The 26,280-nt window shown below is 39.0% G+C and overlaps 1 protein-coding gene across 10 annotated transcripts in view; it reads right to left on the bottom strand.

Annotated features, from left to right (window-relative positions):
- DST (dystonin) overlaps positions 1-26,280 on the bottom strand; it is a 273,488-nt gene that overhangs the window by 143,260 nt on the left and 103,948 nt on the right. For 9 of the 10 annotated variants that reach the window (XM_041477345.1, XM_041477347.1, XM_041477354.1 and 6 more), the window contains 6 exons: positions 17,188-17,354; positions 2,597-2,709; positions 2,360-2,466; positions 1,710-1,829; positions 1,285-1,380; positions 1,079-1,206 (listed from right to left, as the gene is read on the bottom strand). In XM_041477345.1, coding sequence (XP_041333279.1) covers positions 1,079-1,206; positions 1,285-1,380; positions 1,710-1,829; positions 2,360-2,466; positions 2,597-2,709; positions 17,188-17,354 — 731 coding nt within the window. Of the gene's footprint in view, positions 1-1,078; positions 1,207-1,284; positions 1,381-1,709; positions 1,830-2,359; positions 2,467-2,596; positions 2,710-17,187; positions 17,355-24,052; positions 24,466-26,280 lie in introns of those variants that run through there. The other variant, XM_041477350.1, reaches the window with a different exon arrangement.

Raw genomic sequence — 26,280 nt, forward strand, 5'->3', positions numbered from 1 at the left:
CCAGCAGGCTGTATTTCTGCTGCTGCTTTCCAGTGTTCTGCTCTGCATAAGAGGGAAAACTCAGTGTGGACAACTTCATATTCCTCTGTAGGAACTTGTTCCACAGTCAGGTGCTGTGAATCAACACCTCCTACTGAATCTGCCATTTCAGTCATGCTCTTGCTCTTGTAAGCATGACACATGTTTAATCAGTCCTGACTGTCTTTGTCCTCTGACTGAAATCTCTCTTGCTGAGGACTTCCTATACAATGGTCTGGATTCTTCACAGAATTCTTCTAGTTCCAGGTACCTAAACCAGAGAGATAGGTCACCCTGTTGTCACCAGAAAGTCAGTGACAGATTCTCTAGGAAGTGCTTCAGATCTTTCATGTCTCACTTGGATGCATAAAGTCAAGCAGAATTAATCCAGATCCAGGTGTCTGTATCTACCTGCAGGTAGAAGCCTCAAATATCAATTAATTTTAAGAGGGTTTTTAAATTAATGAATGGATAGCACCTGTGTCTCCCACAGAACTTAAAAAGGCATACCATTAAAAAATGTACTCAGACTACATCAAGATTTTAATCATGTTTAATATGTCATCAGTGATGTAAAAAGTGTTCCACAGCCTACTGTCATGGAAGGCTACTATGCCTTTCCACAGCTAAACACTTGGTGTGCTCTCAAGTACCACCAATTTTTAAACCTCTACAATGTTGTGCACCAAGAAAAATACACATTTCATGTAAAGGATGAGGATGGTCCTTATATGAAATCAAGATGGAATGAGACAGTGAAGTGGTATAAACGCAGTTTTGACTAAGTGCACAAAGGAAGTGGTTATATATGTGCATAAGTGCTTTGATGATCTGAGGCACAGATGCTGTTGATCACAACCTTCTGAGCCCACCAAAGTTGTTTATGTCTGGACCTGCCTCTAGGCAGGTAGAGAATTTCAGACCTTGAACAAAGACAGAAATGTTTGATCTAGAAAAATAATGTGGACATTATCATAGAAGAAGATATTTACAAATTTCAGTATAGGTTAAAACAACAGAAAATATATTAACAAAGCCTGTCAAATATTCACTAGCATACCTCTCCACTTCAGGCCGAAGGGTCTTCTCTCTTTCCAGCATGGCAATAATCAGCTTTCCCCATTCTTTTTCTATATCATTTGGATGGTAGCCTTGAGAAAGTTTGATGCGTCCAAATTCTATCCAGACCTTAAAAATTCATACATACTTGTTATTTTACACCACAGAAAAGAAACTTCTATACATTTCAGTGATGTTACAACTTACCTCTAGCAGTTTATACAGATGTTTGATTTTTGATTTATCTGTCTCCTTCGGTGGAATTTCTGTTTCTTTAAACTGTAAGTATTGATTATAAAGTGCCTACAGAAACATGAAAAATAACATCAAGTTTTATTTACAGTGAATATAACCTTAGTCTCCAAACCCACTTCTAATATTCTTCACAAGCTTACCATTATACTGCTGAAATAGAGTTCTACAAAAAACAATCAGTGACAAGGTAAAGATTTGCTTTTGATTGTTCATACGTTACCAACGTATTGATTATACTTTGAAAACATTAAGGAGTAGTACTGTTCTGCAGTTGACTTGATTGTATAAATCAACAAGCACGTCATTTGTTCAAGTATGCTTTGAGTCAGTAAGATAAAGTGTAATTCCAACAAGCAGTCTAAGCCACCACACCTCACCTTCAATTCCACAGGATTATTGGGAAATGTTCTGTCAGACATTATCGTGACATGGTGTCTGATCCACTGCATGAGGTAGTTCACCATATTCTGATATTCAACCCATTTGACTTCAACATCCTGCCAAAGCAAAACCCAGGTTACAGAAGAGATGAAAATCATCAAGAACTCATTTCTGCTTCAGCTTTGAAGACTTCATGTATATAGAAAATAGATTTTGAAATCCTGCAATTCTGAGACAATATTTATTTGCTCTTTAAAGATCAGTTAAAGTTTTCAAATATATGATTTCTGTCTTCAGCTTTGATCCCAAATAATTCTACTGAAAACAAAATATTTTCTAGATTGATAAATTCCAAGCTGGTAAGACTCAGAAAGGCATAATTTATACATTCACAACTGAAAAGTAAGAATTTTGACTCAATCTTTCTCCAAATCAGGCACATTGTTTTCAGTTAAGCTCTTTGCACAAATATTTTCATGTCCATGACATGAAATAGCTAAGACTCTAAAATCCCAGCCTAGAAAAACTATGTCAAAGAAAAGTGTGACAGCAGTCCTATGGAAGATCTAGCAAACATTCTGGATCTGAAATTCATAATTTTATTAATGTAGCTCACACACTACACAAGTATGGTTTTCCTACTTACATTTGCACTGATGCCTTCACCACCTTCTGGTACTTTGGGAAATGCATCATAAAGTGATGACACATAAGTTATTACTGACTTCTCATCAGGTGAGGAAACATCGACATCTAAAAGAGCAAGATGGAACAGTGCTTTATCACATAGTTGTAACAATGCCCACAGCTACAACCTGCAGGCAGATTAGATTTTATTTTCGTGTTGGGGGTTTTGCAACAAAACCATCTGTAGATCTATTACCTTCAGGATCCAGAAGTCTGGCAACACCAAGTTTTTCTGCTACAAAAAAAGCATGTTCTAAATTTGCGAGGTTGCTTTGAACAGCAACGGTATTCATGTCTATCAGGTCCGGCCTGTCAAATAAAAACAGTGACACTTGATTACAACTCTTTACCAGTTTTAAATTACTGCTGTACTGGTAAATCAAACCATGATTATGGATGGACACAGCAACAGAGTTTTCATTATAAAAGGATTCCACTAAAATCAGGTGAACAAGCTGAGACCACTGCTAACTGAGAAACACAAGCAGCAGAAAACTACAACATTCTGTTCTTCATGTACAAGCTGGTTGCCAGCCACCCCTTGTATACACCTCTTTTTTCTTATGCATATTTTTTCATGTGCATTGACACTATATTTCAACACCTTGTCCTTTCCACTGCCCTTGAGATTAAATTTACTTTTCTCTTTTACGGGAGGGAGCTACTTTCTACTGCTTTCGCAAGTTTTCAGTCATTCTGCATCAAATTCTTCAGCATGTGTCAGAAGCCACACAGTAACAAAGGCACAAAAACATCACTTCAGTATTTTCTGATGAGCTTTAAAGAGGTCTTCTTCAAACACATTTAAGCCCTGCTTTCAGATATATATTGGTGCCAATTCTCTTATAAGTAACTCTCAGTCCCATGCACTTAAACCTCCACACCTTCATCCTGCTAAACTCCATTTCCAGCCACAATATGGAATATGCTTGCTTTAATGGAATAATTGCCTTAAGCCAATCTTGCCTATAAATATTTTTAAGGCCCATAACTATTATCCTGTAACAATCCTGTACCACCATTACTACTTTAATGTCTTAAATTAACATAAAACTTCAAAACTAATATTGTCCTTGATGTTTGCTATGTAGGAGCTGAGTTTTAGATCTTGTGATTCTCAGTGTGTTGCTCCTTGCCTCTTTCAGCACTTGGAATTCTCACAGCTGTCCACCAAAAGGAAATACGGGATTTTCAAACATGCTGAGCAAAAGCACATTTCACTGAAGTCAACTAGAGCCACAAGAGTCTGAAACCTTTGCTACTGAAATCCTACACTACTGAAAACCAGACTCGCCATGAAAAAAAAAAACAAACCCTAAAACAAAACACCAAAAGAAAAAAAAATTGGCATACAACATTCAGCAAAAAATTCAATTCTCAAATTTTCTCGTTTTTGCTTCTAGAGAAACTATTTTCTTAGTTTTACTGAGTAGAAGTTTTAAATAATTGCAAAAGATAGAAATAAATCTATTAAATACAATTGTTCAAGATTAATGCTAACATTTCATTTGGCAGCACCCTAAATTCCCTTGATAACAAAATGGTATTAACTGGGAAACTCAGTACAGTCTTGCCTTTGAACTAACTACAAGGGCACTGTAAATCAAAATCTATTTCTTTCAGCCATTTAGAATCACTGTGTTCCTTGTGCTCTTTTGAAGGCAAGTCTACAAGACAGATAATAACACTGCACCCATTATGCCTTGAAAGAACATTTAATAATAACAAAATGTAAGCGGTGCAATATAATCCTCCTGAGGTGGTGGGACTTTCCACTTTCAATATGCTTAGTGGGAGCATGATCAAGCTCACACTGCTCTTCTCTGAATTTCAGTGCAACGAAAACAATGCAATGAAACCAATATCTGTTGCTCTCAGCAGCACAGAAAATCCATGAAAAATAAAAGACAATACTAGAAAAGAAAACTGAGCACCCCAATCTCCTGTTTCAGCCACAATAATGGAGATGGTATGAGTAATAAAGATTGCTTTAGCAGCAGTTCTGACAAGAGAATCAGGTTTTTGTAAGCGTAACACTGTTGCTTAGGTTATTTTTTTTCTCCTTCCTTCTTTACATTTGTTTCACATTTGATAAAAATGTCCCAAGAATAATCACTTGCACTGCCTGACTGCCAACTCTCAGAACATGAAAGGACATGTTGTAAAAGCCTTGACTATTCCCAGAAAACAAGCTGCAAGCTGCAGAGACACTAACACAATAATCTCCTTAGAATAAAGCTTTCATTCAGTTGAAGAGGTAATGTGGTTCTCACTGCAACACAGGTAATGAAATCAACAAAAACAACTGCTCTTCCATAATATACCATTTTACATCAGTGCTGCAGCTTCACCACCCAGCTGAAGAAGAGCCTACTCTGTGAGATGCCTCCCCACCTTTTAAACATATTGTCCCATCCCTGAAACTCCTACCAGCACTGGATTATATTACAGTTTCCCTTTAAGAACAAGGGAAGATTGCAATGAATACTGCCATTTCCAGTCAATTATACACTTAGTACATAGTATACTGAACTAGATTAACTGGTCTATAGTTATCTAAAGTCTGGTCTACAAGAAAATACTACAGAAGATGGCATTCATGCCTGTCTTGATAGCGCACGTCTTTGGTTCTTTAAAGCAAAGAGAAGGCTCCACAGCTGACTGAGAACAAGTCCACTGATGGCTTATGAAAGGGAAAAGACAAGCATTATCACCTGAATGCAAAAGACCTGGCATGAGGCACAGCCAGATCGTGCTGCCTAGGGCTTGGGGCCTCCCCCTCTGCACATCACCCTTTCCTCCTCACAAGTAGTAGAGGGATGTATTGCAAATCCACAGGGAAAGGAGTTTACCTCCCAGAGCTCAGCAAAGGACTTTTTTAGCCTGAGAAAAGTGCACCCAAAAAACATGGCTCAGGAAATCACTGATTGCCATACTGTTCATTTTGTTTAATAGTGGAGATTTTTTGCAATTTTAAATGGAAATAAATTTTTACATACTGTAAGCCATTTTTACATACTGTAAGCTTGCAGAGATACCTGTCCACTAACTCGAAATAACTGTTGAAATTGCAGTTGTGATGAGCATCCTCTAATACATTAATTGCCATAGTTGTAGCAAACACTAGATTTAAAAGCATTGTCCATCATGGCAAACATTTCCATTTTTTTAAGGTTATAGAGCAAAAATATGAGTTTTGTAAAAGTCATTTGTAATTTATTAAAAATATATTTCATATCAATTTGCATAGCATTATTAAGTAGTTTTATGCATAATCAAGAACAAATTAAACTAAATGCCCTTCAAGTAACATACAATGACTCTACCTTCTGTCATAATATTGTGAGTCATCTTATGGCAGATTTTTCAGCGGCCTGGGGCCTTGCCATGAAAACACACATAAACATCCCAAACACCAGTCGAGTTGGAACATTCCATGCAAAGAAGATGCTTCTGCTGCAGCCACACCTAAGTCAAGGGTTTGGCTCCCACATTGAGTGTCATTAATCATTTAATTTATTAAAAAACTGCTGCTGCCATTTGAGATCTCAGTGTAGGTGTTAGAAATTAGATACAATTTGTATCAGAAGTTATGGGGAAAAAAGTGCAAATAATACAACATGAATTAGGAAGCTGACAAAATTATGATAAATTCAAGAAAACAATACCTAGTACCACAAAGAGAGTGAAGAGAACACTATCTGAATAACAGCAGATACTTCTGGTCTGCAAAGACTGCTTGAAATCAGAGTTGTGCATAATAAATAACATTAGGTACATGTAGATTTTTCTCATTGCCAGAACTTAATACCTAGAAAAATAGTTTAAGATCCAAATTAGCAGCTATAATATTTGTCCATTAAAATAAAATATTTGAAGGAGATTTGATACCTCAAAACAGAAAAAGATGTTTAACTGAACTTTATTTTCCTAGTCAATGATGAAGAAGTCACATCCTTCTCCTCACTCTTCTAGGATGACACTTGCTCAAGTTACAGCAATGTTAATCTTTACTAAAACATACATATCAGAGTAATATTCCACATGAAAATTCTGTTAATGCATTCAGAAGGCTGAGAAGCCTGAAGTTATTTACATGAACCATCTAAACTGTTTAATCTCCACAATTCTTTCTCAGTCAAAACTCTGCATGCTGCCTGAGTAATAACCTGTTATTAAAGGACATTTCATTCTTGGCTTATATTTAGTTGAAACACTAACACAGGGACTTTCAAGCAGAACTCTCAAAAAACATGACTGAAGATGCAGAGTGAAGTGTACCACATCACTACAGTCCAATTAGCTTTTCCACTGCTGTAATTAGAAAATGCTTACAGAAGTTAAACTTATTTTTTTCATTGTTCACAGAAAAATTTAAAGGATGGGTGCCAGAAAGACTCATGCCTTTATTAAGGATGGAAGGATTACTAGAACAAATGAAAGACCATGCCAGAATATACACTCATAGAAAAAAAATTTTAAAAACAAACAAACAAAAAATCAATTCTAGAGATTTTGGTTAATAACAGAAACATTGCAAAGAAAGGAATCAAAAAAAAAATTCAAGTAAAACTGAACTTTTAGCTCTATCTCTATCTCTTCAAATATGCATCCCCTGTTACTTTCCCTGGAGCTCTACAAATGAGATGATGCAGCAAAATATGTAATTTAACCTATACAATTAGGCCTACCATTTGCCTATCACTTAACAGAGTTTCAAAAATATCAATGTGTTTACACCAGTTTACATGTAGAGTCACTGTTTTGGAACTTACTAAAGAATTTGTCCCCACATCAGGTACAAATCTAAGCCTTGTTCAAAACAGCTTGTCAAAGAACCTGCTTAGAAAGACTGAGGCAATAACACAATGGGAATGATGGCTGGACTTCAACTACCCCATACTGTTCTTTGTGCTTTTCTTGATTCCCCACGCTTGCAGTGCTTGCACACTCCTGTCGTGACCAGGAGATCTAATCAGAGATCTAATCACAATGTCAGAGGTAGCTAATACATATGCCTACCACATTTTCCTGGTTTTTTTCAGAGATTGTCTGATTACTTAGAGAAGAGGAAGAGGAGAGTTTCTGCTCAAGAATGGCAAGGAGGTTTGACTTTGTGGCATTAGGGAGGTACAGGTTTCTTCCATCATCACAATCAAGGACCACCACGTGGACATACAGCACAGAGTTCTGCAGCAGGTTCCTTGGTATCAAAAATCCCATGCCAAGGAGAGGATAAAATGTCAACCCTGAATCAAAACTATCTTCCATTATACCCCAGACTTCCTCCTCATTCAGAAGCTCTAGATTCACATATGATATGGTGATAAAGAAAGTTACCCCAATGCATCAAACCACTGGGTGAAGCTGAGCTGTGATGTCACTGAAGACAGGCAACAGTCCAGAATTCAGAGAAAATCAAAGATTTCAATTAGAAAACTGTCACTATAGGAAAGCTTTATCCTTACAACTGTGATAAACAATAAAGCTTGCTGCTGCATGCAGCTCTGCATATGGTTTGTTCAAGTATGTGGCAAAATCTTTTCTAAATCTCCACAGGTCCCCAGCCTCAATTACATATTCTGTTAATATGATCATTGTGCCTTTTATCCTTTTTGGTTTTGTCCTCTTCTGTTGGTATGGCAGGAATGCTTGCTTGCTTGCACTACATGATTTTATGTATCTCTATAGATTTCACTCAATACCTCTATAAAGATGAACAAAAACACCCTTTTATTTCCTTGAGAGCTGAAGAATTCTCATGTGATCTGTACTCTTCAGCTCTCATTTGCTTATTTCTTCACAGTTTTTAATCTAAATTTTCAGATATGATGAATAAAACTGAAAAAAAAACCAATTGCAATGGATAGTACAACAAAGGCACACTATTTACAGATGCATGTCTATTATTCAGACATCCCAACATATTATATCAAAACTTCCCACAGAAAAAGAATGAATATTTTAACTGCACTTAAAATAAGGAAAGCAAAGGCTGTCATGTGCCCCAACATTAACTAATCCCCTAACAATATACAGAGCTAACTCAGGTAATTCCTTCTATTGTGCATACCCTTGACTTGAAAAGCGCTGAATTTAATAAACCTACTGAAGCTGCCTGTCCTACCTTTGTTAGCACTGCAAAACTTTACATGAAACTTGCCATACCAATTAATTTGGGTAAATACACAATTGTGTCATTGCAATGTCAAAGGTCTTTTAGTTAAATGTGGAGTTCATCTTTAGCCATGCAAAACAAACCCTAATCGCAACTTGGCAGTAAGTTTGCAATGCAGGTTTCAAACTCAGTACAAACATGAATGAAACTAGAAAGGATCTGTTAGTCCTTTCATTAGGTTTAAAATGGGTTTTTACACTCTCTTAGTACTAAGAGCTGTTTCCATCACTACAAAACCAGTAATGGTACAGCGACTTCAGCAATTTTTGGCTATGATTAAATTTAAATGGGAATAAGACTTGTAACTCATAACCTCAACCCACACCATGCAATCCACAAAAATAATCATAAAAAATGTACTTTTCCTTGAACTGTGAATACCAAAAAGACAATAAAGATACCCAACTAAAATGTTTTTTTTGTTCTGCGTCCTGAGAATACACCCTCCAGACCACAGTAGTGGCTGCTTGACAGAATGGCTTCCTAGTGAGATTAGTACAGTTACCAATGAGGAAGAATAGTGAGGTACTGTAAAGAGTTCAGACAATTTCCCAAAGGCTCTTTGTCCTGTCTTGGAGGCAACCATTTCTCCATGTGCCACAAATTTGCCAAAGGCATTCCCTGAAGGCCAAGACATTTCCCTATGTGATTTATCACTGGCACAATATGCCCCCACTTTTCAGACACCACATCCTTTTGGATTAAGACTTCTGACACCCTTAGGTGTCCTGGTCTTTGCTGATCCAAGAGTATGAAACACATGAAACCCAAATTAAAAAAACCTGGCCTTTCAACGCAGAGCGTTGCTTTACATTTTATTCCCATTAAAATGACAAAGCTTTGATTTAATCACAGATTGTTTTTTGTTTGTTTTTTTGGTTTTTTTCCTGAGTTACTGCAAAAAGAAAACTCTTATTCAGCTGCTACTTAGCAGTAGGATCCAGCACAACATACACAGAGATCATTTTAAGTTCAGATCTGAAATTAATCAACCCAACTGACTGGAAGTCACCCATCTAATACCCACTAAGGCTAACCACCACCACAACACAGGCACGCTTCTGGTACTATTTAAATACAGCCTTTACCAAGAGCCATCACAGAATTCTTCTGAGTGCATCTGATTAAGCTCCAGGTTAGGTAACTTGCTATTTGTAAATCCATTAGAAATATACTCAGGCAAGTAATATTAAAAGCATGTCAATATTTTTAAGCACCCTAAATGCAGTTTTTTTTCCCAAATTGCCAATTCTCAACACCAAGTTCATTTATTCCACACAACAAAATCTGTTGAAAATAGTAAGAACCACACAAGGAAGTTGCTGGAAAAGGGGGTGCAACGCAACCAAAGTCACATTTTCTTTGTGTTAAATCTGGCTTACAAAAAAGCACAAGTCACAAAACAGCAAGCTAAAACCAGCAGACCCGACTAATCTCTTTATTTAAAACTTATCCCCTAGCATTTCAAGGCTTGACACTGTGTAATATTTAGTTTCTTTCTCATTCATTCCCCAAGGGTGTTCAACATGTTTCTGCAAATTGAGGCATTATTATCCCTCCCCTTAAGGAATGTATTCAAGTCAGTACCTGAGCGTTGCAACGTGTTTTAACATCAGAGGGATGCCACATGCACTGCTGGCCAGGAGCTTAGTGTTCAACCAACTATATATACACAGCAAATCATCCTGGGTAAGGTTGAAACAGCTTGTTCCAAACCAGAGCAGTTATTTAGTAGGCATCAATCTAGCTTGCTCCATGCTATACCACATCAGAAAAACATCCACTTCGTAATTCTGAAAGCATACTGAGTTATGATAGCAACATTTCAAAAGAAAAGCACTGTGACCCTGGAAAATTTGCCTCACTTTATCTAGCATTTATGGACCTGTTACATCGCTGCTTCCTCTGGGAACACACTGCAGCTGCTATTCCTCTTCCTCCCACATGAAGCACTCCATGTAACTACACTGCATGCTGGATTCACTGTTTGCCTCTGTCCCTCTTTTGTCTGGGAACAGTAGCCATCTCCTCACTCACTCTCTACACTGAATGAAGCTTAAAACTACAGGCTTTGTGGTTTTAAGGTCTCATTAAGGCCTTGCACAAAGTTTAGCAGTAACAAAGGCTCCTCTGTATCCCATCCCTGTATTTCTTTAACAGAAATTCTTTAATACAGTACAAACATTTTTATTGTATTAAAATGTACCCCTTTTAACTCTGTCACCACCCCTGTCTGTAGCATTTCTAATCCTTGCTAGGTGGTGCCCAAGTTTATAGACACTGTCTGCATGTGGCCTTGGCAAGCCTTGGAACAGCATTACATGAAATAACCTCACTGGTTTTCTTGCCTTAAACCTTTCACGTGTATACTACAGTCCTGCTTGCTTGTCACACTGCTGCCTGCCCTGAACACATTGGATCCCTCTTCTCTCCTAACCAGACTTTCACATTTCCTATGGTTGCTGACATTCACCTGGAAGTCCAGACACAGCTGGACATGTCTGAGTGTCCAGGAGGCAGACCAAGGGCCCATGGCCTTCAGTCACCAGTCCTTCCCACGGCATGGCTGTGGCCCATTGTGAGCACACTCTGCCAGGCAGTGCATGAGCCCAGCTCCAGGGGCAGTACTGACCCAGGACAGCTCCGAAGGAGCTGCACCCTGTCTGGGGGCAGAGGGAGAGCTCAGCCACGCAGACCAAGCCCTGCTGTACCACCTACCCTCAGGGCTGGACCCACTTAATTTACTAGAACAAACCTAACGCCTGAGACTAGAACTTAAAAAATGTGTCTTTATCTGGGAACTGAGCTTGCAGGGCTTCCTGAACAGATGCTATTTTTCACCATACAGGCACTACTGAAGCTACTCATTAAACGCTATTACCTAGTTACACAAGAACACTATGCTTTTGCTGGAATTCCTTTTGCAAATGCTAAAATCAAAATTAACTTTCTACTACAAAAGCTGTGAGAATACAAAAATAAAATGTATAATGGAGTGCACACATTTTAACAAAAAAAAAATTATATTAATCTGATCCTATCCTCTATACTTCATCTTTTTTCTCTAGAAAAGATGAGTTAGTCTGTGACCATGTCTGTTTTCTGAATATCAACATTCATTGTCCTTAATGGAGCACCTACAGGTGCCAGCTGACTGTAAATGTTATAGCTATTCTTTTTACTATTTCTTAAATTCCACTTCAGACACATTTTCACTGACATTTCCTGTAGTCCTTATGTACCAAAAGTTCAGGGCAGTCTGAGACCAAAACAATAGGTTTGCTACTTTGGTATAACTTTTTATCTGAATTTATTGTAAAATGAATGTATGTGCCAAGTGCAATGTAGATCTACAATTTAGATTACTAGCTCTCATCTGGCATATGACTCCTACTGAAATAAGAGCAACTTTCACTCTCTATAGAAAAAAACTGTTGCTGTATATAGGGGATATAACTGGGATCCAGTTCTAAAAAATTAGTGCTTCTTCTTTCTGGTCAAAAGGCATGTACAGGGGAAAAAAAAAAAAAAAAAAAAAAACCCCAAAAAAAACAAACCAAAAAAAAAGCAAAAAAACAAAAAAAAAAAAAAAAATCAAGCATTTACCCAAAACAGCCTAGTGACTAGAAATACCTAAGGTGATAATGCTGCAGAATGAAGATTCCAGGGTGTAGGTGGTAGTATCTCCAAAAAAATCTGAGCATTACACCCTGATTAAAGTCTGCCTCCAACTTCAAAGTCTGGCTTACAGGTTTTTGCTACGTACTATATGATGGCACAAAAGAAACACCACATAATTTTGAAACTGCCTGAAGTCAGATTTCTTCCAACACAACATATTGAATAAAACAGCATACATCTTCAATGAAAAATTAAGCTATAAAAGGCAAGTGATATAACAGATGAGACATACACCATATTCTTGAATCTCCTGGGTGTATCTGTATCTTTCACCTGACCACATATCTGAAGAAAAATGTGGAGGCTAAAAAAACAGTGAGATAGATTATATGTTTAAATGCAAATACAAATCTGGTTAATGTCCAGTATTAAAACACACTTTTTAATGTTATAATTTGATTAGGTCTTTCTGTGTAAGGACAAGTATTCCCACAGAACAGAGTAGGTTTAGATTTTATATTAGGAAGGAATTCCTTTCTGTGAGGGTGATGAGGCACTGGAACACAGCCCAGAGCTGTGGATGCCCCAACCCTGGCAGAGTTCAAGGCCAGGCTGGATGGGGCTTTGAGCAACCTGGTCTAATGGGAGGTGTCCCTGTCCATGGCAGGGAGGTTGGAACTAGGTGATCTTTAAGGTCCCTTCCAACCCAAACCATTCTGTGATTCTATGATTAAACCAAACTCCAGGGCCTGCAATGGACCCCCCCCAAGGCAGTTCTTGAGGTCAGTGTGAAGCCCTGTTCCCAGGGATTTAACCATGTACAGGATGTAAATGGAAACTTTCTATACTCTGTACTAAAGTTCAGCCAAGTAATCTTCAATATTACCCTGTAAACACAGGCCACTGCAAATTGCTGAAAATACAAGGAATCTTCTCACACAGAAAAAAATTACTTTTTTCTAAATTTGGTGGTGGGAAAAAAATCAAGTGGTATATGGATCCAAGTACCTCAAATAAATCAATTTTTCCCTCTCATTTCCATTATTCATAAAAATTACTTTCCTTGATTTAAAGAGCACTACAAAATCCTTGGCAAGTCATTCATAGTCTTAACAGAAGTAAGAGAAAAAGTAACTGAAGGCCTTTATGAGAAGCTCTGACAACCTAACCCTCATTGCTCAAGAGGACAGAAAACAAATATCCTGCATTTGCTCAGGAGAGAGGGTGAATGACTCCAGTGTATGAGCTCCAGCACCTGTACACTGCCCACATCCCTGCTGGACACTGCACAGGGAACACTGCCAGCACAGCTGTGGGTGCAGAAAGGACAGGGACACAGGGAAGAACCTGGGTCACCCACTGGGCCACCAAGATGCTGCAGTGGGTATGACAGTGATGACAGGGAAATCCCAGCCTTATGGAGCGTCTCCCATGCTTCTAGGGGGAGCAGGGAGACATGGCATACCCATGCACTATTCCTGCAGTTCTGTACCACAAATCTCAGCTTGCTTGCATGAAAAGGTGCTAAGATCCTCTGTTAAGACAGAAAAACAAAAGAAACAATTCTAACCTGCCATTAAGAGAGGGCTGGCTGCCAGTTCTGCTGAAGGGAGAGGCTCTCTGCCTGCTGGCAGCTGAGTCACAGCCCAGCTCCTCGCCCAGCCCTTCACAGCTCCAGCAATTTCCTGAAGTCTTGAAGCTGGTATGTACTTGCAATTTTAAAAAAATCACATATGCCTGGAGAGGAGGTAATTATGACCTGCCACTCCTATCCTGTCACCTGGAACTGGACAGTGACATCTCCCTGTCTCACGGACCACTGACTGTAGGGGTCACGTTGGACTCATATGGCTCGTGCTCTCAATGGTGCATCCAGAGGCCCCTCAGCCTTGGTGCCAGGGCTGTGGGCCAGGGCTCTCCTCCGGGAGCTGCTGGTGCTCTGGCCTCTGGCCCACAGAGCTACGGCCCCTGCAGTGGTGCAGCCAACCTGCAGGCAACACTCGTGGCAGGTCCAACCCCAGCACAGCCCCAGGGAGGTCTCAGTGCAAGGGCTGGGACTGCCCTGGTGCCCCCCTGGCTGTTCTGCTCCTGACTGGGCAGTGGAATGGGCCCTGACTGCCAGGTCCTGCCCGATGGACCTCTTTAGGGAGCTCCTGCTGCTGTGCCTGGCATGGCACGTGCCCTCCATCCACCACCCAGCTTACTGTGGCTCAGCACAACTGCAGTTCTAGATACAAGCCTGCGTATTTGAGCCTTCTGGGTTTTACTGTCATAGCCCTTACAATAAGGTTTGGCCAAATTAAAGCCCTTCCAAGGCTGGAAGTCATGTCCCACCTGAAGACCCCTGTCCCCCATTTGCAGAGTTGATTCTCCTCCCAGCCCAGGGTGCCTCTGTACAGAGAAGTATCTCCAGTGAGCACAGCACACCTGGTGCAGGGGGTGCCACGCTACAACACGACTGACAGCTGTGCCCCCATGGGGGTACTCCACAGCAGCAGCACCACGGTCCCACCCCACCACCCAAGCAGGCACATCTGGTCATCCACCCTGGTGGAGCACACCAGCTGGCAGCACCCACAGGATGCTCAGACCAGCTCCTGACACCACCTGTGAGCCACAAACGGGGAGCTATTAAAAAAGACAAACAGAGCAATTGGAGAATCACTGCCAGAACCATGCAGATCTTTAAGTGTTTAACCTACTTATTGCTCAGAAGACAAATGAAACATTAAAAGAGGTCTATGGAGTAAAACAATATAGTTAAAAATAACAGATGACTGTTTGGGAAGATCATTCCTCTCTTGTGAGCAATAGCTGGAAATTATTATCTCTGTTTTAACGGTGCAAAACAAAAAAGGAAAGAAACATAGAAACTCATTGAAATCAGTGGAAGAATCCCATCTCATTTCATTTGAAATGGAATCCAACAACCTGTAACTTCTCACAGCAAAAACACATTAGATAAGATTGGTAAACATTCCTGGGAAGGACAAAATCCTTAGGTGAAGTTATGTTTACAGAAAGAAGTTAAGCTCAATGGAAACTGGCACAGAAGCACACAAAATGGGGACTCTGCTCCCCAGTCACTGAATCACTTGCTTTGTGTAACACACTGGAGTCAAAGGTGCTTGTTCTTCCCTGCTGAAACACTGAATGAAACTCACGGAGTAACGCCAGAAACACTCATCCAACAACGCAATTCAGTCATATCCCAAGGTATTAACATTTGCACAGCTGGAGGACAGGATTCAAGTTTTTCATTATTTATTAACTGGTCTGTATCATAATTACCAGTTGCTTGAGCAGTTAAGGCTACACTGCTCTGTGCAAGAGATATGTGGTTCTGAAGAAGCTCCGGGAAATATTTTCCATTACTCCATCTCATTAAGTTCTTTCCTTTTTTTTCTCTGTCCAATCCCTCTGTATCTTTCATACTGTTTATTTTTTCAAATATTTGCCTATGCTATGTTCATTCCTCTGGTTGTTCTGTCCCAAGTAAAACAGCCTTGTTGTCTGCCAGCTATTTCCTTTTGTCTTGCCAATGTTACTAAAAGAGACTTTCTTGCTGGCATGCACCTCCTCCCTGACCATCTACCCAGAACAGAAGCATGTCAGTAAACAACCTCATTGACTGAGATGTAGCTTCATTTTACCACGAAATTATGCAGTGCCACAGCCAGCTTCTCAGGGACTTTGAGCACTGTGCATGATGTCCGCAGCCTTTATACACAGCCTGTGAGGAAAAGGCTGCACCTGTCTCTCATTTTCCTTTAGTATCCTAATCCCCATAAGGATCACATGTATGATGTGTCTACCTAGACTTCTTTCTGTGGTCTAGGTAGAGTGGTCCCATAAGAGGAAATCCAAAACCAAAATAATCTACTCCTGTAGAGGCTCTGTTCACTAGATGTGCAAGAAAAAACACCAAATTTTCCTTTACTGGGGACACACCTTCAAATTATACCAATGAAATCATGTACCCTTAAACTTCCTTATTATACACTCCAGGGCATAGAGTACAAACTACACACGCTATGATAAACCCAGAAAGCCTCGTGCAGTGAAGGACAAGTTAGTACACACTGATTAACCCAGCAGGCAGAATACACTCCCACGTGGTCCTCTTAAGACACAAACCTTCTTAGTCAATTCAGGAACCAAAAAAATACACAATAAAGAAGACACATCACCAACCAAGATGAACAGTGAGCACATCAATGATTAAACCTCTGACAAGCTTGATGCCAAAGTCAGCTTTGTCAAGAGAGACCTATTCGCACTTAGAATCCAGAATCAGAAATCCTCTCCTGTCAGTAGACACTTTCAGCTGTATTTCAAGTTAATATCCTGCACCCTTTAGTCTCTAGTCATAGCCACCAGTGACTCTACAATGTCTGCTTAACATTGTAAGAGTATGGTCACAAAAGCACAAATCTCTTCTCAGACTGAGAACATTCAAGCCAGCTGGTCACATTTTCATTGAGAATACCCTTTTACAGGAAATGAATCTCAGAGCAGGTCTGGGCTCCACACATAAACACTGAAGGAACTCTACACTCCATGGCCATCCAAGAGTAAAGTCACCAAGGAAGAAGACAGGGATCTCAGACATATCATCCAGTCATACAGTAGTTGATGGCTTTCACCAGCAGTGCAGTTTAAACACTACACTTAAACACACACTTAAACATCAGTATGACGAAAAAGGACTGTGGAGAAGACTGAATTCTGGAAACATACTTCCTAGCAGCTTGAACATGCCCCATGAAAGATGTACAGGATTCCTGGAAATACTTCTCTGAGGAAGGAGGGACATGCAAAGGTTAACAAGGCATCCTTTGGCTGCAAGGAGCAGGAAATCACCAAGGAAGAGTCAGTGTCATCTCCACAGCTGCAGTTCTATTACAGCATAAACCATAGAGCCCTCTCTCTCTGTATATTAAAATGCTGTAATTAACATTTTCCAAGGGAGCAAATAGAGTACTTGCCTGTATTTATGAATGATGGCATTAAATAACCTTCCATCGCGCCAGCAGGTAGTGAAATTTTCACAACGTATTCCAGCATAACCCTCTGTTGTTTGCTGTGACCACAGGAGCAGTCTCTCTTTAGCAGACATGTCCTCTGACTCCCCAGTAACATGGATATCAGATATCTAAAACACAGTTAATGTAAAAATTACAGTTAATTCTAATCCATAAGAATGTTTAAAATATTGCAGAAAAATCACTCAGCATTGCTGGAGAATTTATTGTCTGGTATCTGCATACAGGAATACAATTATTATTCAGGTACTGTATTAATATTATTTCATGTCTTATCCTTATGCACTCTTAGTATCTTCAATATAAAACACAAAATTCAGTTTTCTTCAGTTAGCCAGTTCTTAATTTCTGGGTACAATACAATACTATTGCATAATGCAAAACACTTAACTGTTTCTTTACGCTGATAATACAATCTATTTTTATGTATGACACCTATTATGTGTAAATGCTAAATAAGTATATATAAAATGCAATATGTTTTATATGTATATAGTCATCCTTATACAATAACCACACTTATATTATTCATAATTTATTTAGCTATGAAATTCCTCTCTTAAAACAGGTTGATTTATAGTACATGTTCTGGAATTCAGTAACAAAACAGTCATTCTGAGTGAAAACTAATAACAACAGTTTTAAGACAAAATTTTCTGAGTGATATTTTAGGACTGACTAAAAGACTGAAGGATTATAAATAGAAAATTTGTCTGGTCAAGAAGGTTCAGTTTTGTATTATCTAAGGATTATCAACTCCTTATCAGGGAAAGCAGGAAAGTATTGGGAATTTTACATTCAAATACTACTTTATAGTACATTAGATCATCCCCTAATGAAGTTCAGTCAGTTTCCTTGGAAAACTACCACAGCATAAATATGAACCAGACTTTTCCCTAATTTGCACATGTATTGTTTGTACCTCATGTTACAGAAATTGTACTCAATGAAAAGTCAAACTCTAAAAAGGAAGAAAAATAAGATGTGTCTTGACAAAGAAAGTGCAATAGCATGTTTTCATTTTTCTAAGTGACTACCTTTTACAACTTATCCTAATAAGAGACAATATAAGGTGAACTATGAACTACATAGGAACCCACGTACGACAAGGCACTGTGTAACAACCTGAGTATGTAGCTCAGCCATTACAAAAAGCAGGCAGAGCGGCTTGGGCAGAGGCAAGAGGGCTTGAGGCAATGCCACAGCTTGTGGGTAGACAACAGGCACCTCTGTGAGCCCCCCTGGCAGAGGGAAGTGCATGCTCCCCACGGGCACACACCCAGCACTGCAGACACAGGTGTGCTCTGGCTGCAGAGCCCACCTGAGGCCACAGCTCAGGGCAGGTTTGCCCACAAGCAGCACTGGGTGCTGGAGTTTGCTGTAGAAGAGCTGTAAATTGAGCTGTGCCAATTCCAGCAATCCTGTTCTAGCATAAACCAGGCAGCTACATCATGAGGTCAGATGTGATGGTCATAACAACTTCTCCCAGCCTCAGAATCTCTGCACACAGAGATATCTTCTGTCTGGTCTCTAACAGGGGGAATTCCAACAGGCTAGGCTGGAAATTATGGGGTTTTCTCACATTAGAGCCACAAAATCACAGTGTCAAGAATGATGTATAGCTTGCCTACTGATGTTGCTATGTCAGGGCCTAAGCCAAGGTGGCGGGAAGCACTGGGAAGCAGGGAACTAGAGGAAGACCCTTAGAGACATCAGGGCAATGGGGCTCACTGCAATTTCTGCTTTTCCACCTCTCATACTTTCAGGGAATGATAAGCATTTACACCTATACAGTAAATTATAAATAAATTAATGTAGAAAAAAAATTTACATCACTTTCTATTCAAGTAACCACAAAATCACAAATTATGAATGCAGCCTTCAGATACCTATCACGGGCCATTGTATCTGCTGGATCTACGTAAGGGAAAAATACAAACACCAATGCTGGAAAGCAAAACAATTTAAATTGTTCAGCTAGCCCCTAAATAACCTGACAGCATTTTTTGCATCCTGTTGTCTCCAGCTTCAGCACATTTTTAAGAAAGATCAAACAGAAGGGAAAAAAAACCCTTTTTTTTTTGTTCAAAACACAGTAGAGAACACGTGCAGCTGTGATAATTTGTAAGTTTCTAGGTATCAAAATCCTGCAAAGAGTATTTACTGAATGAAATAAAGATGGGATGAGTTGTGTCTGTAAAGACAACAGAAAATACAATGTGGCAAAAGACCAACTTGTAATCACTCTGAACATTTTCTTGTAAAGATCTAGGGAACTCAGCTGTAGTGCAAGATTTTTCTGTGGGTTAGCTTTATTGTTTGGTATTTCAAAGCAAGAAAGCAAACTAAATGTTTTTTCAGTAGCTTTAGTTTCTATTCATCACAGAACAACCAGATCACAATATAAATGAAGTCAACCATATACTGCTTATCCAGACAACGCTTCTGAAAGAGATGATGTCATCTCCAAGTGCCAGATGTCTAGCATTAAAAAAATCCCAACAAACCCAAACCTATATTTTTTGTCTGTCATTTTCAGAAAGTCCTCTCTGTGTAATCCTTAATTATCAGATTTTTTTAATATACTCTAACATGAGCAAGATAACTATGCAATTTGCTAATGGCCCTTCCTTACTGCTGAGTTCAAACCCTTAGCCTCCTTCATGGTTAATTGAGCAGGGATGGCTCTGTGCACTTCAGACTGCAGAGAGTGCAAACACAGCATGTTTGAGTGCACATTGGATTCCTCTGGAAACAAGTCATTTCAAACACCAAGGTAACTTCTGAAGACTGTTCTAGTATCTGGGGTTAGATATAAACAACATTTTAGTCATGGGCACAAACACAAGGAGAACTTTTACTCTGAACATGACTATTAGGAAAGCTCACAGTTGAAATTTTGGATGGCTAAAACATTAATTCAGTGTGTTACATGAAGATCAGCAGGTTTTTGATCCGAAATCTTACAACCACCCTAGTTAGCCATCTGAAGATAAAGGAAAAGGCTTTTCACTCACAGAGGTAGCCTATTTCACTACAGGTTAAGGAACATTAACAACAGCCTGAGACCTGAAACAGCCTGAGCACTTCTGTTCTCTAAATAAAGTAGTTCAGCTTTCAAGGCTAACATTTCAGACTTTTTAATAAACATGGAAACATTTTGAAAGTAGAAATACTCTAAGTGAAATAGAAATACTCTAAGTGAAATGGTGAGTCAAATGGTTATAGTTTATTACACCTACAAATATGGGCTCTAGTTTGCAAGGTGCCCTATTAACTTAAAACTTCTTAACAAGTAAAATACTACCACAACAAAATAAAGTGTAAAGGAAAGATGGGAGAGATCCCATCTTTCCTTTGATAATCCCACAAGGACAGTAGAGACACCTATCCACCAACTATGCATTATCACCAATATTTCTAACATAATTTTCCATAGGAGAAAAACAGAAGGACTATTAAACTAAGAATGCTAGAACAGAAAATAAATTAAGGGGAAATCAAATCTTCTACTCAAAAAATTTAGTCCTTCCAAGCAAAGTTTGTGTGAACCTTTTGTATCCCACAAGCCTATCATTTGCTCACTATAAACTGCTTAAGTAGAGCACATTTGTTCCTTAAGCGTGGAAAGAACAAATTACAGCATTTGCATGAGTTTGAGCAGTTGTTTGCCAGGGATCCAGTTCTCCAAATTATCTCAAAGCCTGTGAATTAAAAGTTATGCAAGAAAAAGCAACAGAGGTAATTCTCTACACAGCCCTTCTATCTCAGGATCTAAATCTTAACTGGCACTAAATACTCTCTCTTGGTTATAACTGGGAGAACATGTTCACTTCTGCTACTGCACATGCTTTTTCTCAGCCTGTAAATTCTCCCTGCATCACACAGTATACAAAATCCAAACACCAAAAAGCCTCAAGCTCTTTCTTTGCACTGATTTTAGTGATGCCGTTTGCAGCCCAAAGAGCAAAGCAGACTGGAGAAGACTTTTTCCAAGAGATCAACAGTGATGCCGGATTTTTGTGATTCATTTTCACACTGCAAACAGAAGAAGAGCAAGACTCATACAGATAGTAAGAAGTCTACCCTCTGATTCCATCCTATTCTAAATGTTTTGAAGCAAGATTAACTTGACATAATGTACTAAACTGCACAAAAGTACATAAAAAGCTAGAGATGCATGATTCTGGTGGTGTATCATCTCTCTCCCAGGCCACACTATGATGTGAAAAATGCTTATTAGGCTTCAGCAGAAAGTAAGAAACTTTTCTCTCAAAGCTATTAATGAGTAGCCAAGAGCAGTGCTTCAGCAGATCCCTCTAAGCTGAGTGCTGTAATCAGGAAAACAGAGGTAATGAAGTAGCTCATATTTGAACACAAAATCATCATTTTTTATATGCATAAGAAACCGTGTCACAGCAAGAAACTCAAAGGATATATTTCAGTAGAGGGGACCATACTGTTTCAGAGAGTAAAATGTCATATCTCTGATACAGTGCAAATTATCCAACTGTACCAATGAGTTTCCTCTGGTGTCTGCTCCTCAGTTTGAAAAGTCAACATGCTTTCAATTACAAGCCACATCTGAGGCACTGTCTAAGCTGAGAGTACATTACAGCACAGGTAAGCTGACAAGGTAAGGAAAGGCTACTGATCTCTGTAATTACAGTAAAGAAAATGGTAAAGCTGAGATTGCTAACTGCAAACTTTGTGTGCCAGCTCAAGCCAGTAACAGGACCTTTGCAAACTCATAAATACCAGCTTCGCTTAGTATAAAAAAGACATTAAAATTCTTTTTTAGTTCTCAAAAACCATCAGAAGGAAAGTGGTTATGAGTTTGTACAGTAATCAGAGCCTGAAAGACTGGAAAAATCCAGTTTTTCCTGGTTTTATTTAGAGGTCAAACCTTGGTGTTCTTAAAATTACTTATACTGAGAATCTTGGGTTGAGAAACGGAAGTGAACTTATTTTAGCAACTAAGGCATTTAGCCTGATGTGTCAGTAGTTTCATATTCATGCAATGTTTTCTCAATATCAGTTGATGTAGGTGCTCAACAGCAATCTTCTTTTTTCTCCCTTCCTCTGTGGTAACAAGAGGTATAGACCTGGTTGGAGTAATTACTTCAGCAGTATTAGAAGCTGCATTACTTTCATTATACAGGAAAAAGCAGCCAAGCTTAGCTGAACAGACAAGGGCTCATATCCTCTTACTCAGCAGTGATGTTTTATACAAATCAAAGAACATTCCTAAGCTGTTCCTGAATTCCAGCTAAGATTAAGAGGGCAAAGATCTCTATGTGTGTTAAGAGGTTATGTGTACTATTGTGAACTGCGTGTTGTAACCGGGTGCGTTATCTATGTTTAAAAAACTAAGCTCAGACAAAGTATTGTTGGATTCCTGTTAGAAAAGTACATTATATAAGCAGAAGACGTTTAGTTAGCTCTTTGCTGGAAAGAATGCCTTTGGCATATGCCCATTCCCTCTGCTCACTCAGCTGAAAGCTCAGATGTGCCCGTTGAGCAAGGGGGATCAGTTTTGGACCAGATCCTGCTATCAGCATTTGACTCACATGCACAGATTTCAGTTATCCTGAAGATGGGTGGGGCAAAACTGGAAATATGGACTGAATTGGTAAGCATGGTTACCAAAACTTTGCTTTCCTTCAAATATTCTGCAACTAAAATTGTATTTTGGTTTCTTTTATTGTAAAAACAAAATAATCCTGCCCTCAGAGGAAGATGGAATTTTAATAATTAATATTAATAGGTCATCTATACAGTTTGGGAGGAAAGATCCTTTAAAAGAAGTGTAGAGTGCTATTAACAGGATTAATGTTCACTTGTTCTATTTCAAGCTGCCTACATAGCTCTTTCATTCTTCAGTTCCTACTGGCCATAACTGGAGAGAATTAGAAATATTCCTTTCCTTGATACAAAACCCAAAGGAATTACAAGACCATGAAGAGGTGGTAAGAAAATTTACTGCCGGTACTGAATGAGAACTCCAGAATTTACTCCACCTTCTAGCAAAATTTTAACATGAAAATCTCTTTCTTAAATTGGGAACCAGACCAAACTACAGAGAGAAAAACAGGACAATAATAATATAATACTCCTAGAGTTATTACATAGCCTTTGAAAAAGATCAAGTGATATGTTCTATCCTACAAATATCCATAGTATCATAGCATGGTAAAAGGTTCATACACAGCATAGCGAAGATATTTTTGTAATACAAAAATTACTGTTCAAATAGTTATCCTAAGCTAACTTTCAAAGATAATGCGTTGTATCAAAATATTTACCTTGCTCCCATTTGGTGCAATGCTAAATAATGCCTTTTCTTTTGGCAAATGGGAAAGTACAGCATCAGGATAAAACCTCTTTTGTTCAAGTAACAGATCACTTACACTTTGAGAAAAAAATGATACAACTTTTCAGATTTACTGCTTTCTGAAACATTTTCAATGACTCTGCAAGAAGTTAAGTTTAACTGACTTTCCTCATGCTGCCTGCCTAAAATGTGGACAGCAGAATCCGAAGTAGCTCCTTTTCTATAACAAAGACCACTGGACTTCTTCAGGAATGCTAATTCTCTCCTGTTACCATCCTGCGAACATCTCCTTTTCCATGCACAGTGTTTCTCCGAATTGCTCTTGTCTTGTTCCTTTAACTGTGTGTCTGTTTCATCAGACTTGGCGAGCCCCTGATTATCACCATGAAAGCTCTCCCCGCAAAGAGAAGCACTCTTTGCTTCACCCAAGAAAACTTTTGCTTTAGCAATATCAACGGAAAGGTCTGTACTCACAGGCAGAGCATTACCAGCCACTGTCACTCTCCCAGGGAGGAAGTCGGCCAATCCCACACCCTTGGGATGAATCTCGATGTTTTCTGCAATCTTCACTTCACACTGTCTTTTTTCTTCATTTTCTTTAACGTGCACTGAATCTGAGCCCCCCTCGGTTGATTTCTTTCTCCTTTTTCTTCTGAAATATTTTCTTCCAGGGGAATGTTTATCTGGACTTAAGGGAGCTTTGGCAGGATCTAAACACTGTTCTTCCTTTTCAGCCCTCACACATCCACAGACATTCCCCATTTGGCTGTCTGTAACTCACAGCCACACAGTTTCATTCATTCCCATATATTTAAATAAACTTAAATCCTCCTCAGAAAGTTAAAAACTGCTGTTTCCACTGTAATTTCTTCCAGACTTCACACGCACCCGCCTCAGTACGTAGCCATTTTGCTTATGAGAAATGCACACGCAATAAACGCTGTGGCTCGCTGCCCAGGCAGGGCCTGTGTCTGATTAGACACTGTGGCTTATTTCTGGCCACCAATCCTCTTAAATAAACATCACTGTTCCAGCGCTGGGCTGTAATGCTGATTGCCTTTCACAGAGATGACATAGCAGTAATGAGCAATAGAAATTTCTCACATGCATTTTAACTTCCCGTTTCACTTAGTAACTTGAGCAAGATAAAGTAGAAAAATATGTAGCAACCTTTGAAACTATTAGCTACACTCCAAATCCAAAAGTAAGCAGCACAGTAAACAGGAGGGGTTTAGTCAGCAGATTTGTTTTGTACTCCATATGCTTTTATTACCTACCCAATGATCCACAAATGGGAAGATTAAACTAAAGGATCAGAAATTGCTCTGACAGCTTGCTGGGGGTAAAGTTTTTATTTGTATGTGGAGTTTTCATAGCAGCTAATGTGACTTTTCACTGATTTGTCAGCTATAAATAACCTGCTGCTTCACTGCCATCACAAAAGCACAACAGCTTGCTCAGGGCAGTGACATTATGTACCGGGGTTGAAACTTTGCAGCAGAGTTAAACCTTCTGGCAGATAAAAGTGAAACAAATCATAAAAGCCAATCTATCTAGAAAACAGACCTTAAGGTTACTGTTTACAAAAATGGAGCTTTATCCTCCTCCCATGCTCCTGTAAGGCATTTCTGTTTAGCTCTGAATAAAAGATCCAAGAAGCATCTAACTATACCTAAAACTAAGTAGATATATACACTTTTAAAATGCAAGCAAGTTTAACCTCTAGTATACTTTGGAAAAATCTTTTTAACTTTCCTCTTTGTTTTTGTCATGGATATGTGAAATCTACAGAAACCAGCACACATAGTCAAGGACAGATGTGTATGGTTTCTCATGCTGAAAAAGAACTACAAAGTGACTTGCCAGGCATTATCAGGTGTTACCCTTGACTTTCCCTTGCTTATTTGAAAAGGAATTGCAATAATGAGACCCAGAGACTTTATCCCCAGAGGCCAGTTCCACTGAAGTATTCCACAATTTACTGTCAGGATCTAGAATGAATAGTACAGCAATGATCTAGGATGAGCCTTCAAAGAATTTCCAAGGACAGAGCTGCTCACTGATGACTACTCTCAGGGCACTGGGGTAAAATTTGACAGTAATGCTTAGAAAATTTTATACTGTAACACCACAGAATACTGTGACAGGTGGCCAGCTATGTACAGGCACAATGTTAACATGTTTCTTTTCAAAGCAGACATTAGTTCTATGACTAAACTCTTTCCTAGCCTCAATTTGTATTTGCATGTGTAGCGTGCTCAACATACAGGTGACATTTGATCCCTTTATTCACAATGAAAAAGTTGTAACCTACTCTGTTTAGAAAAATTACTTTAGAAAAGTGACTTTCAGCTAAGACCAGAGGACTTACTGATTTAAAGAACACTTCCACATGGGTCTGTGTTGGGTCCTGACATGGGCCCCCCTTATGAACAGAAAAACATACTCAAAAAAATATATCTTTCTAAATGACATCCCTGTGTTTGTACAAAAAAAACCCCAGTTTTTTAATCTAAATATATACTTCTTTTTCTTCTCTCTCATCAGAAAAGATGATTCAGGACTTTACAGAGCAATGGGCCAAAGCTGATTTCATTTCACAGAGATATAGTTTCTGGTTTAACAACAACATGCCTAGTAATAATATATGGTTAAAGAGATCATAGTATAATGCTCTCAAAATATAAGTATGAAAAAAAATA

This window comes from Pyrgilauda ruficollis, unplaced genomic scaffold (genome assembly GCF_017590135.1).
Source record: "Pyrgilauda ruficollis isolate IOZ18807 unplaced genomic scaffold, ASM1759013v1 scaffold40, whole genome shotgun sequence".
NCBI classification, from domain to species: domain Eukaryota; kingdom Metazoa; phylum Chordata; class Aves; order Passeriformes; family Passeridae; genus Pyrgilauda; species Pyrgilauda ruficollis.